The sequence below is a fragment of the Nelumbo nucifera genome, chromosome 5 (genome assembly GCF_055504915.1).
Source record: "Nelumbo nucifera cultivar China Antique chromosome 5, China Antique-T2T, whole genome shotgun sequence".
Classification (NCBI taxonomy): domain Eukaryota; kingdom Viridiplantae; phylum Streptophyta; class Magnoliopsida; order Proteales; family Nelumbonaceae; genus Nelumbo; species Nelumbo nucifera.
Window position 1 is genome coordinate 36,846,810 of NC_142653.1, and position 13,890 is coordinate 36,860,699.

Below are 13,890 nucleotides of genomic sequence, written 5' to 3' on the forward strand. Positions count from 1 at the left end.
GGTAATTTAGAAATTAATATTAAAATTAAGGATATTTTAATAATTTACCATCGGATTTGAGGAATTATATGTAAAGCTTGTCCCACATTGTTCTTGATTTGAGGTAAAGAAATTTTCCTCGTCCCTATTAAGATTAGGGAAACTCGCCCAATTTGGGGTGGAGTGGGGCGGGGTAAGGCCCTAGTTTTATGGGGAAAGTTGTCATCCCTAGATTTCCTTGATCTTAAACAAGGACAAGGCAGGTATGGGAAGACATTTTTGCCCTGAATTGGGGATGGTGTTGGCATATAACTCTTCAAGCCCATTTGAATCTAGTGGTAAATTATTAAATACCCCTAGGTTTATTATTAATTTCTAAAATGTCCCCAAGCTTACCACAAATTCCCAAAAGCTTAGGATTCCATAATCTCATTTCTAAAAGACCCCTAAATTCCCATAATTTCATATTAAAATACCCCAAATTTCCCATGATCCCATTACTAAAATACCCCTAAATTTTGATGTATTTTTAGGTGGTTGCCTTGGGGTGAGGAAAATTTAGAATTCCCCACTGGTGCCCCACTCCGAACTCAGCCTGCCATTAGGGATGGGGCGGGATGGGAAGGGGGTGTCCCACCCCAAACCCGCCCTGTTGCCATTCATCAATCAAAACTCTTTTCAAATTGGTAACTGAAAATTTATATTTTCTTGACCTTTCTTTCTATAGTATTTGCCAAATTTCAGCATCAACACAAAATAGTGATATATGGAGCCAAAAACGTCCCATGGAGATAGATAGATTTTATAATGACAATATTAAAATATTATTTATAATTATAATGATATTTTTAATTAATTATTAAATTTCATTACTTTACTTTTATTATTTGCCTTGTTATATTATCTATTTTTTTTCTCTTATTAGTATTTTAGATATTTTTTTACTCATCTTGCTTCAATATTTAAGTTATAACTTATATTATTTTCAAAAAAAGTTTTAACTTAAACAATAATGTTTTAATACATTGATGAAAAATAAAATATATGTATTGGAAGGTGGATATATATATAAAGAGAGAGAGAGAGAGAGAGAGAGAGAGAGAGAGAGATTTTAGGAATATTTTTAAGATTTGATTTAAATTGTTGAGAGGAAGGATGACATGAGGTAATAAGATAGGCTAAACCCTTGATAATTTGACTTAATGAGAGGGGTGGAAAGGGGAAAGGAGAAAAAGTTAGGAAGAAAGCAAGAGAGCGCCTTTGGAAAAAAGAGATGCTGATGTTTGGTAAATTGCTGAAACCCTTGGTGATTGCTTTGCTTTATATATAGGGTAAATTGCTGAAACCTCCCCTAAAGTTTCTAACCATTACTAAAACCTCTCCTGAAATTTCCTAAACTTTTTGATGCAGTTGCAAGTAGACCCCTTCTCTTAAAATCCTCTAACAAGAGGCATGAAGTGATAGTCCCCATAACACCTCCGCGGACCATAAGTCCATAACCACTACTGGCAGTGAGATGTTGTCATCACCTCTTTGGGGGTCATTAGACCTGCATTTCCTAGTAAGCATACGACAACTTCAACTTCTCCGTCTAGGGGAATATGCCCAGTCCACTAATAAGGAATGCAGCAGCAGTCCACTAATTAGGTTGTATTTGGTTTGAAAGAGAAGGTAGGGAAAGGCAGGGAAACCTTAACAAATCTTGTATAGGTTTCCCTGCCTTTCGCTTCCTTTCCCTACCTTTTCTTTCAAACCAAACATAACCTAAATGCTTAGTTTTTCTGTTGATGTTTGGAAATGGATGATGCGGGAGAACCAGATTGTTGATGCACATCTGTTGAGGCTTCTATATAACTGCCACTTGCAGTAATGGTTTGTAAATGCTAGAGCAGAGGCTTCCTTGTTGCAGAGGTTGACTGCAGATGTATGGAATTCTGAATTTTGATTATCTATTTGAATCTTCTTCCTTGTCTCACTAAAGTGGTTTAGTGAAACCACAGGGGTATATTTAAGTAATTTGTCCTACTCCTATCTTAGAATTACCTTTCTGATATTCTTTGTGATACTGATACTTTGAACCTTGTCTATATGTATGGAGCAAACTACCCGTCCCAAAGCCTCACCTTGGCAAATCAACTTGGTTTCCCATTTTCTTTTTTCTCACCCACCTTTTGAACTTGAATATTTTCTCACTGATTTAGACCGTACATACCATTAAGAAAACCTGAAAAAATTAGCCCATTTATAATAGAAATAATTTGAAAATGTCTATAGACAAACCACTAAAAAATGAGGAATTTACAGTGCAGCTTTGAACCAACTTCAGATTTTATTCCAACGCATCTCTATGTGTATCACTCCATTCTTTGAATTGATTAGATGGTATTTCTCATTGGTGCGTCCATTGTTCACAACATCAGTAAGATTGATGTGCACATGTCCCAAAGATTCCTGCATTACACATAAAAATATTTTAAGCCTAAAATATTGTGAAGGATGGAGAGAAACTAAAGCACTCTTCTTGTGGATCAGTGCAAAGAGAAGAATGGATATTTTTTTTATTGGTAGCTTGTCATATTTTATTAATTAATGATAAAAAACCATAAATCCCAAACAATCCTTTAAGCTGCCTTGCTGGCTTACCCTGTATTACTTTTCAAGTTATACATTCTAGTTATCCCTTGCTTGGCTAAGGCATCTGCCAAGCTTTTGGCAGATCTATGAACTTATATATCTTGGGCTCTCTTAAAATATGTCTAAACTGCCGTGGACCCTACATATACTTCTTAGCCATCCCAGAACAACACGGCAGCCACCTTCCACTAACATGTCACTAAGATTCAGTAACTTCCCCATTTCCAGTCGTTGGTGAGTAATGTGCTAAGATCAACCCACTGCTCTTCCAAATTACAACATCATCACCAATACCTGAAGGCCACGGATTTCCCACACAACTTCCATCAAAGTTCAGTTTGAGTTGTTGCTGCATTGAAATTTATCAAGTAAAAAAAAAAAAAAAAGAAATTGTTGCTGCTTTAGGGGTGGGGTGGGCGTAGGGTGGTATCTGCAAGTTTCTGGATTCTACTACTTGGATTCAATTCTGCAGTAGAGCAGAATTTCAAAACTAGAGGATTTTAACTCTCCCAATAATAGCAAAGATTATTTAATCCCAGAAGATGGTAACATATGGAGGTAAGCTAGAACATTGTAGCTGTTCTTTACTTTGTGCACAAACAAACATAGAAATCTCTCTCTCTCTCTCTCTCTCCCTTGAGTTTCCAGATTCACTATACCAGTCCAATTCTGCAGCAGAGAAGATTTTGGAGAATAGCTGATTTAAAATCTTTAGTTCGTTGTGTTTTTTTCTTTTTTTTTTTTTTTTTTTGGGGGGGGGGGTACTTCAATTATTTGAATTCCTAAAAATTGGGGAAGAAACAGAATTGATGCCTATTCTATGCTCTCTGATTCAAATCACAGCCTAAATGTAAATAGATGGTGATCTTACCTTTCTTCTGAAGCCAATGCCTGTCTGCTTACTAATAACTTCAATATAAATCTTTTCATTTAATGGAGCCTCATCTAGCATGAACTGGAATTCTTCATTCCAATATGGGTCTCGAGTTTTCTTCTTCAGCTGGAGAAAACATGATAAATAGAGGTTGTTAAGAAATGACAGAAGAAAAGATCACTTGAAAACTGTATAAATACTTAATAAGAAAAAAAAATCTATAAATAATTGCAAGAAGAAAGAGGTAGAGCTAAATGCATGCATACATGCAATGTAAATATGTGCATGGAACATGGAATTAAAAATCAACATTGGCTTTGATACACCTAAATAACATTTGAAATGCCAAGAACCAACTGGCTGAAATCTTCACACACAAAAGCCAAATTCCTCCAAAGTTGCATTGCAACAATGCTTAGTTGACTAGATTGGCTGAAATTACTGTTATACAATGGTTGAATCATTTGATAAACTAAGCTAACAATCCTCAAGTCAACAAATATTATCAATGACTTAGCCATGATTAACTATTGAACTGCAAACAAGACTCATAAAACCAAGTCCAAGTTTGAGCATGAAATTTCACCTTAGTTTTCTTCTTCTCTCCTTTATAAAGGACCATAGCATAAGGGTTATTGTGATGCTTTCCCTCAACATCGTTGGCACCATGGACTATAACTAAAAGCAACCCTGCCTCACTGAAGTGAACGTCTTCATATAACATACTGGTATCACTTTCCTTCCTGCTATATATATCCAGATGCCCACTAAATCTGTTATTGTCTTCTTTGAAAGGATTGAACGTCAGCACAACCATAATTTTCCCTCTTTGCTTCTTGTTTTGAGGATCATTTGGATTTGTGTTCTTGAGAAGATCAAGAGTAAATTCTTTTGCCTCATGTGGAACCAATGATCTCAGGGGAACTACTTGCATCCCTAATTTGTCATGTGTCCCAACCTGTTGAACCAGAATATGAAATTCAATCCTCTCCAAAATTAGCTGATTGAATCCTGTCTGTTTGGGTCCTGATCCAAATCTAGACTTTAAGTTCCTTCACAAAGCAGGATCACCTTCAGCAATTTTAAGGTGAAAACTGAAGATAGCTTTTGAATTAAGTTAATCAACAAGCGTTTTGTTTTTTTCTAACATCATTATAATAAAGAAGCAAAACAACATAGAAGTTCAGGAAACAGATGTGATAACCTTGTCCCAGTCATAGACATGTAATTGAAGGACTTGAGACTCAGGATCTTTCACAATAAGTTTAAAAGCCTCGTTCCACTCAGGATTTAAGTTCCTCATCTTGACTGTGGTTTTCTTTGCTGGAAGCCTTTCACCACTCAATCTGAGTTTAACATATGGATCAGATGTTCCCAAGAAATCCATCTTCATGAGCTTGAGAGCCCGTACAACCCTCACATGTAATATGCCAACAGGCTTATTTGCTGCCCCTCTATCAAAAAAAGAATAATCTTAATAATAAGAAAGGAAGTTCTAAAACAAAAGGTTTTATCATTAGTTTCTCATAGAGATAAAAATCAGTGGAACCAGTGCCATCACATAGCTTCAGATCCAGATTGACAGTACATAACTCTTCTCTAGATGATGTTCAAAATTATCGATTTGGCTCACAAAAATGGTTTTATTTTCCTGAGTTTAAAAATTTGGTCTTAATACAAAATTCTCAACCTTTCTATATGATCATAAGTAATGTTTCTAAAACATGGATGCATGAGGTAAAGCACTAGGATCTTCTGATGTGAGAGGCACAAGCCTGAAGGTGCAAGGGTTAAGCTTCATGAGATCTCATTATTTCAAAAATATGTGAACTAAAATGAGAAGCCTAGAACTATGCAAAAAGGATTATATCTTTATATAAGAAGAATGTATATAAGAATTAATCATCATATAAACAATTGGATTTTAGGTAGTTCTTGTGCAGAGAATCCTACTTAAACCAATGTATGAAATACATGCTCTTGAGGCTCATCCCTAAAAGTCAGAGATGAGTGGTCCAATGCATGCGCAATTTACTCTTAAGCCTTACATTCTTTCTAAAGCATTGATTAGATGAATTTAGTTTGGAATTCCATTTCTTCATGAATGAAAAAAGCTCAATCAACGAAGTTGTTGTATACTTTTAATATCAACTTATTCAACATATGAATCACCCAGACTATATCAACTGAATACTCAAAGCTTACATTGAACCATCAAGAATGGAGATTTCAAGGATTTGGGGCCACAGATAGAGGATTGCAATTTGTTTTTTAATAATTTCCTGCAAGAAACAATAAATGCTTGAACATAATTAGTTCATCTATAAAACACAGACAGGGAGACGAGTTTATATTTGACTAGTGTAAGAGCACGTTTGCTAGTTAACATTAATTATATACAATACATTGTATTTGAATTTAACTTTTATGACCTGCACCAAAACCAAAGCAAGTATCCGCTTTATATGGTATAGATATATTTGATATTTATCACCAAAATAAATTATGAATTACATAGATTTCAAAATCCTAATGGAATGGTTTTGAAGAAAAATGATCTTGTACAGAATCTACAGATACGCAATTAAGAATTTTCAACATATGATTATAGTATTTAGTTAAAGGTCTCTGGACACGTAAATTAATATTATTAGCATTAAAACTTTTACAATTTTTATTGCATTACTTGTTAAGTAGTGCTGCTGCTTTTCAAAAAAAGTTCCTTCAACCGAACATCTAGAATTGTTTTCAGTCACCAGCCAAATATGTCAAGACTGGTTACAATCCCAACCTAAACCTAACAAAACATTTCTGCATTACCTGAACAAAATGATAAAAGCCAGGGATGGCCATGATATCACCTCCTAGCACTTTCATTCCGAAGTCCACATGGGGCTGCAGTTATATAAGAGAAGATCATCATAAGTTTATCTGCCTTTGAAAATAAAAATTGCAATTCGATGTAAGTCAGAAAAGGATAAAAAATATATTAGATGGATTGTTGGGTGAGGGGTGCAGTGAGTATCTACTCTGAAGAGTTGGGAAGGTTATTAGCACGCTTGTGATAGAACTTCAAAGTAGATCAAAAGAGCAAGTGCTGAGTCTACTTTTCGAATTTATGGTTATTGTTCATCACTTACCTTCTCCATCAAAGACAAAATTATGCTTGAAAAGCATGGAAAGGTTGGCACGAGAGGCTTCAAAGTTATGCGTGGTGTAGCAAATATTTGTATATCCACCAACTGACAAGTAACAACAAGCTTAACCAATATTTTAGGTAAATCATCCTTGTACTGAAACTGAAAACACACAATTGCCAGCTTTTCTAACCTGCACAGTGATTTGTAAAGACAACAATTTTAGCACCAGAGTTATGTTGCAATTGCCAGCCCATCTAACTGCAGGTTCAATGACAAGTGCATTCTCATTGGTTTCATATACTTTAATCCCTGCAAGATAAAAAATTAATATTCAATTTAATATAATCTTGTTATTAACAAAAAATGAAATTAACACATAAAAGCAGCTAACCAATGTGATGCATGTGGAATGCAATGCAGAATGTGTGTGCATATGGGTACTCCCTATTACTATTTACTCTTAAAGGCTCAAACTCTTTGTATATATGCACCTAGGACTAGGAACCATGAATAGAAGGTTCCACAGACATGAATTTTCTAACATACAACTCCATTGTTGGAAACCTACAGTTCACAGGTAGTTAATGAGATCATCTTGTGTAGTTAAATTGTAATTTATATTATCCTTGTAGATTATGTGCTCAAAATTTTCTCTTGTCCCTAGATGAAATTTAACTCAATAGGAGTATTATTTAAAAATGTGTTAATTTCAAAACATCACCTGTAAGAAGAGAAAATCTGTTACAAATTAAAGAGGCTAGAAGAGCTAGGGCTAGACCAAAAAGGAAATAGGTTGAATAGTAAGAAATGAAGGGCTCACAATTTAACAATGGACATGGCACTAAACAGAACCGAATGGTGAAACAAGATTCATGTAGCTGAGCCCATATAGTTAGGACAAGGCTATGATGATTATGTGTTCATCACAAAAGGCTTGATCAAGGGCTTAAGGAAAGTTAACAAAAAATAAATGTAAGAAATGCAGGCTTTAAATAAACTGATAGCCTCCCTATGGCGTAAACTTTAGCCAACTTTGGTGATGGCATTTTTACCAATCTGTGTACCTGCCTGCATAATCAGTTGCATGATGCATCTTAAGAGACAATAAGGTATAACCCAAAAACAGAGGATAGTCTGGATAGAACATGGCCAGAAGTTTGGTTTTAAATAGAAGTGTTCACGGAAGTGAACAAAGGAGACCTACTCAATTTTTGTGATTAGGTGAAGCTTGGACCTTACCATGAATAATAGGAGGAAGAGTTCCCAGAGTTAGAGTTTCAAATTCAATTGATTGTATCTGAAATTTCCCAATGTACTCTGCAAATATTGGCGCTGCCATGCATCTTATTGTTCTACATATTGCCTGAGCAGGACAACAGAATTGACAGAAATGTAGAGACAATCAAAAGACTCTGATAAGGCACTCAGATGGGTAATAGTATTTTTTCAACATGAGATTCTGACAAACTTAGAAATTAGAATCACCTTATTCAGGTAGGGCCACATATAAAAAATGAACCTGTTCATCCAATCGACCTGAAAATTCCAAAGAAGAATACTATCTCACCAAAAGATGAGGAAGAAGGAGGCCCTCCTTACAGGAAAGAGGGGGAAAATCTAGCTTGAAACCAACTTAACTTGTTCTGTTATACTCACTCGATCATAGTCAGGACTCTTCACCCATAGTGGAATCTCGGATAGCACATCATCCAAAGCATTTGAATCTAATTCACTAAGTGTCCTAATAATTGGATCCTGCAAAAGTGAGCACCAAAAGAAGGCTTACAACTCAAAAGTTAATGAAAGATCACGAAATTTCAGATATAATCCTTCTTGAACAATAACATAATAAGGTGACAAGTTGCAAATATCAGGGGACTCAAAATATAATAAACGAAATTCCCTGCAATCTACATAGAAAAAGAAAAAACAGAAACAGAAAACCAAGCAGAAAAAGAAAAATGAAGTACTCCCGAAACTATTATAGACAAACCAATAGAAGCAAACTGAAAATTCAACCGTTGCATATAAACAATACAGTAAAGAAAGCACTTGTTCATTGATGTTGTGTTCGGATGACAAGTGGACATCTTTATTTCAGATTGTTAAGAATGAATGGAAAGGAGCCCAGTGCTTGAAATCCTGAGATGTGCTCTAAACCTTAATGGGAAACCCAATGCAATCATTCATCCAGACCACTTTACAATGTCTCATCAAATATTGCAACAGGTGATCAAGACATTTTTGAGTATGAACAGAAATCACCTTCACATCTCTGGGCTCGAAGTAGATGAACAGAAAGTAACCCACCAAAAGCCCAACCGGAATCCCGATTCCGAAACCGAGAATACCCAATAAACTACTAAGAAATCCCATTTCTTAAACACCCAAACAGAAAGGATTGCATGGGGAGAAATAAAATCAAGAGCAGATGCAGATTGCAGAAGCAGAAGAAGAAACGAAAAGCGGGAAAGGCAGCGAAGGCCTGCAAGTAGAAGAGCGACTGACGTTGCCAAAACGAAGTCCCAATCAAACCCAAACTCTCTTCTATTCTAGACTTCTTACCAGAAAGAAAAAACCGCCAAACCAGTGTGCTTGACTGCTTGTGTCTGGATTTTCAGTTTTTTCACCATTTGGCCCCAGAATCTCGTTTTTGTCACCAAAACTACGAATATGCCGTTGAGTAAAAATGACGTAAAAATACCAAACTCGTTCAAGGCAAAAAACGTCCCGATTCTAGAAAGCAATTTCTTTAGAGACAACGCGCTACAGACATGGTGGTGTTTAACAGCTTTAAGCATCTATGTTAATTTCATTTGTCATATTTAATTTCCTTCTCCTTTCGTTATTATTATGGTTTTTTGTAAAGATAAAGATCCCCTTTCGTTATTAAATGCAAGCGGGGTTCGCACAGAAATTAAGGAATCGTAGCACGATTGTTCACACGAATCACACCCTCCGTGTCTTTTAGCAAGTTGCAGGCATGCAGGTGGATCAATTCGTTCAAATGTGAACCATAGCAGTCCAGTTTTGATGAACCCGGTTCACTACATCATATGTCCCCCGGTTGGACTTGGAAGTCCAACTGTTCTGGTTCGAAGCATCCATACTCTTTCTATTTAACAATTGATATTTTTTTTATTGAGTTTGACAAATTCACAGGATGGCTGTTAGCCCCCGTTTGAGAGTGCTTATATTTAAGCAATTATCGGAAAAATTGCTTATTTTAGATCGGAACCACACCAATAAAAACTTACATGTAAATCCCAATAAGTGTTTTTTTTTTTTTTATGAAATAATCCTGTTTTGAATAAAATCAAAACTTTGCCTTTTTTTAATTTTTAAAATAAAGTATTTATTGCATTTCCAGCTTGTCTTGGCCCATAATTTTCAAAATACCTATATATTACTCCATTTGAAAGAAGTATTTTTTCACCAAACACTTGTAATCACTTATTTATGCACTAATGTTTAATTTAAACCTATTAAAAGGCGCACTAACTCTCCGTGTTTTTGATGACCCTCAGAATGATACATTGAACCATGGTCATAACTCTCAACCCATCCAAAATTGCGGTTTGGATAAAGCCAGTGTACAATGTATAGTTCGACTCTCATACGAGATCTGGCCTCGAAATTTTTAGTGCCATATCTTTGACAAATGGAATCGGTCGAATCCTTTGACTATTATTATTAGCATTTAAATAAAGCAAAATGCAATATATGCTCAAACACTTTTCTCTTTTTGGTACCGATTATACCTTGATTATTATTTTAGGTAGTCCCTACACTTCTTTTCCTTTTTTTCTTTTTTTTTGTAATGGAGTCCCTAGACTTCGAATTGCAAAACTTCTTTGTGAAGTAACAGATTCAAATTTGCAAAGCAAATTACCTTTTTTTTTTTTTTTCTTTCTTGGTAGGTATAAAGCAAAATAATTTAACTATAATTTATATAGACTAAAACAGGTTGAACGCGAACCTAGTTGCACTTGCACCATATGGTTTAATTCTTTTTGTTTTTTATGGGATTGATACAACATGTAGATCAAAAACTCTGAGTGATGCATAATCAAGGTAAAAGATTCTAATCAAACGATTTTTTAGTAGAGTTTCTAAGATTTCAAGTCATCTTTGGCTTTTTGCAATGGAAAAAGATGTCTTCGGGACATAACATCAAAGAAAGAAAACATTCTTTATCCTCATCTGTTGTTTTTTTTTTCAATGAGTAGGTGAACAAAAACAAAAATATGTATTGTCGTCACTGTCGACTTCCCCAATAAGTCTCTGGACTCTCTACTCCTGGAGAAGGACGCAGTCCGGTCCGCACTTCATATCTGGCCCGAGTCTCTACTGGTGGTGGACATATGCAGATATGCATTGCAAAGACTCGCAACGCACAAAAGGTTGTAACGTCTGTGGGTGTTGAGTGTTGACGTGCATTGTGGATTTCTCCCCACAACGCTCTACCCACACTTTACTTGTCTCGAATTGTAGCCGCACATCATCATCTTGTATTGTGAGATGTGCAGCTGTATAGAGCGTGGGTAGAAAATTTGGGTTCTTTGATGCAATTATCTCAGGGCTAAAGCTAACTGATCTACGCAATTGGCAAAAGAGCAAAATAGGAGTAGGTAGGCTCTATTAGTTTGTTCTTAATGACTCTTATCTCTTATCTTTTAGGGGTTGTTAGTTTTTAGGATTTGAGAGGGGGAAAGTTGGTCAATCGGATTATGATTCCATTAACCAAGAAACCCATTTCTTTTTTCTGAATCAAGGAAAGTTTAGATTTTTTGGTGTAAGTGGTACCCATCTTTTAGGTGGGTAAATCAACTTTAAAGCCATGTTCGCTTTTCGGTAAGTTACTTACCCAGATAAATGTAATTATCTAGGTAAGTTTTTCTTGGAAAACACTTATATAAATAAGTGTATTTACCCATGTTCTTTTATTTCTCAAGTAAAAAAGGAAATGATCATTTTAACCATAAAAAATCATTATTAAAAGGGGTATTTTTGTCTCATTCAAGTGTTGAAAACTTTCCCCTTGATGGGAAAGTTATTTACCCACCTAGGAGATGGATAATAAACTTTCCCCAGTTCACATGTTATTCTGAAAAAAAAACATGGGATTCTTGGTCAATAGGAACTAAAATCCCATTGAGCAACTTCCCCCCCCCCCCCCCCCTCAAAATCTAAAAAAAAAGAATGCCCCCTAAGTTGCCAACACTTAGATGGGACAAAAATACCCCTTTTGATAATGAAATTTTTATAGCTAAAATGGTCATTATTTTACTTACCTGAAAAATAAAAGAACATGAGTAAATGCAATTACCCGGGTAAGTAACTTATCAAAAAGCGAACGGGGCCTTAATACTTTTAAGAGGCATTAAATGCGTTTCATTCCCATTTTATGTACATTACATCATGTAATGCTCACTTTTGTCACTCCTTTCACATATGCTATAATGAGTTGATGACTCTATGCAACAACAATAACAACAACAACAACAACAACAATAATAATAATCTTTATTATTATTATTATTATTAATTATGATTTTAATTTTGGGCAAATCTATTAAAGTACCTCTAAGTTTTAGGAAATTGATTTACTCTACACCTACTATTAGAAATTTCCTTAAAGTACCCCTTTTGTCAATAGTTAGAAAACTTGGGGGTAATTTATGGTCATTTTTAAATAGTAGGGGTAGAGTAAGTCAATTTAACTTACTAAAACTTAGAGGTACTTTAAGTTAACTATTTATAAAAATTAAATATTATTTTAATTATTGATTAATAATAATAATAATTAAATTAATACTTAACTAATAATTATGTAAATATTTATTTTATATACATTTAATTAATGTTCATTTTCTTAAAAATATTTAATAATTTATATTTTTTATTAATCGCACTATTTATTAATAATTTTATATTTAGAGTAGTTAAACAAACCATCTCATTTCAAGGTTAAAATGGCCAATTGTCAGTTTTCAAAACTCAACATTCAAATTTTAGACCAATATTCTTTACATTTAGACTTGAGGACTAAGAATAGTTCACCAACTCCACAACTCCAATACACCTCTAAAAATAATTATAATAGTTTTAGAAGCATTTAGATGTTAGACTTTAGTGCAAACAAACAAATTCATAGTTTAACATAGCTAAGTCATTTCAATTTTCACCCTTGCCACATACACACATTTTGAGACACACTAGTAGACAACTTTGTAGGGGCCCTATGGTTAGGGGTAGGGTGCAACTTGGGTGGACCCAACCCAAGCCCAAACACTAGCTTGCAATTTTACACAGGCTAGGCTTGGGCCAAAAAATTTGAGCTTTTTATTTTTCGGTCTCGACCTGTGCCTAGATCTTAGGTGGTCCAAACCCAACTTGAGATCAATTATGTACATTGCATATGGACACATATTAGTCTGTATACACACATATATACATACTAGTAAGTTTGCACATGATAATTTTAGATGATAATGATGATGATAATGATAATTGATGTAACCGTTTTTGGTCACGTACCATTTTTTGTGATGTATAAATTTTTTGGCTAAGTACCTCGTTGTTTGACCCGGTGGTGACATGCCATGGTGATGAGCTACTTGGTGGCGAACTCCCTAGGGGAGAACTACTTGGTGACGAACTGCCTGGTGGTGCTCCTTGGTGGCAAACTGCCTGGGGGCGAACTGCCTGGGGGCGAACTGCCTAGTGGTGAACTGCCTGGTGGCGAACTGCTTGATGGCGAACTGCCAGGTGGCGAGCTGCCTGGTGGCGAACTGCCAGGTGGCGAGCTGCCTGGTGGCGAACTGCCTGGTGGTGAACTGCCTGGTAGTTCTCCCTAGTGGCGAACTGCCTGATGGAGAACTGCTTGGTGGCGAACTGCCTGATGGCGAACTCGTCACTTGACTTGCTCCTAGGCGGTCTGCAACTCAGAGGATGGTGGAGCTCCCTGGTGCAGCGTAACCCGACTACCCTCCGCGTGAGGTGATTTTCTCTCCATTGTAGACGACGGGAGCTGAGGGACCTGCGAGAACTGAATCAGAGGACCCGGGGGTATTTTCCCGGCGGGGACTCTCCGATGCCTAAGTTAGCATTCTGATTACAGAGGGCTTGGAGAGAAAATGAGAGAGCTAGAGAGCGGGGGTTACCATCCTTTTTTCTCTCCCCTGGCTTTGGGGGTCGGAGTCCTTATATAGTGGTGCCCTCGCGGGTTAGGTGGGTGAAAAGCCTTCAAATGGTAAGACG

The 13,890-nt window shown here is 36.0% G+C and overlaps 1 protein-coding gene across 2 annotated transcripts; it reads right to left on the reverse strand.

The window, feature by feature from the left end:
- Positions 1–2,193: 2,193 nt before the first annotated feature.
- On the reverse strand, positions 2,194–9,194 carry LOC104606746 (synaptotagmin-3-like). Of its 2 annotated transcripts, none has more exons than XM_010272098.2 (12): positions 8,893–9,194; positions 8,284–8,382; positions 8,113–8,163; positions 7,867–7,990; positions 6,818–6,936; positions 6,628–6,729; positions 6,308–6,382; positions 5,693–5,769; positions 4,692–4,941; positions 4,074–4,445; positions 3,485–3,613; positions 2,194–2,430 (listed from the first exon to the last, which is right to left on the reverse strand). In XM_010272098.2, the coding sequence occupies exons 1-12, from the start codon at positions 9,001–9,003 to the stop codon at positions 2,302–2,304; spliced, it is 1,638 nt and encodes a 545-aa protein (XP_010270400.1). In that variant the 5' UTR covers positions 9,004–9,194; the 3' UTR covers positions 2,194–2,301. The 2 variants fall into 2 exon arrangements, with proteins under 2 accessions (XP_010270400.1, XP_088743135.1); XM_088887009.1 differs by lacking the exon at positions 8,893–9,194 and adding an exon at positions 8,598–8,702.
- Between the last annotated feature and the right edge of the window lie 4,696 nt (positions 9,195–13,890).

Coding starts and splice junctions, on each gene's coding strand:
- LOC104606746 (XM_010272098.2), bottom strand. CDS start 9,003: ATGGGATTTCTTAGTAGTTTATTGGGTATTCTCGGTTTCGGAATCGGG. Junction 6,937..7,866: donor TCTTCCTCCTATTATTCATG/GTAAGGTCCAAG, acceptor TTTATCTTGCAG/GGATTAAAGTATATGAAACC. Junction 5,770..6,307: donor GCTTTTATCATTTTGTTCAG/GTAATGCAGAAA, acceptor TGTTTCTTGCAG/GAAATTATTAAAAAACAAAT.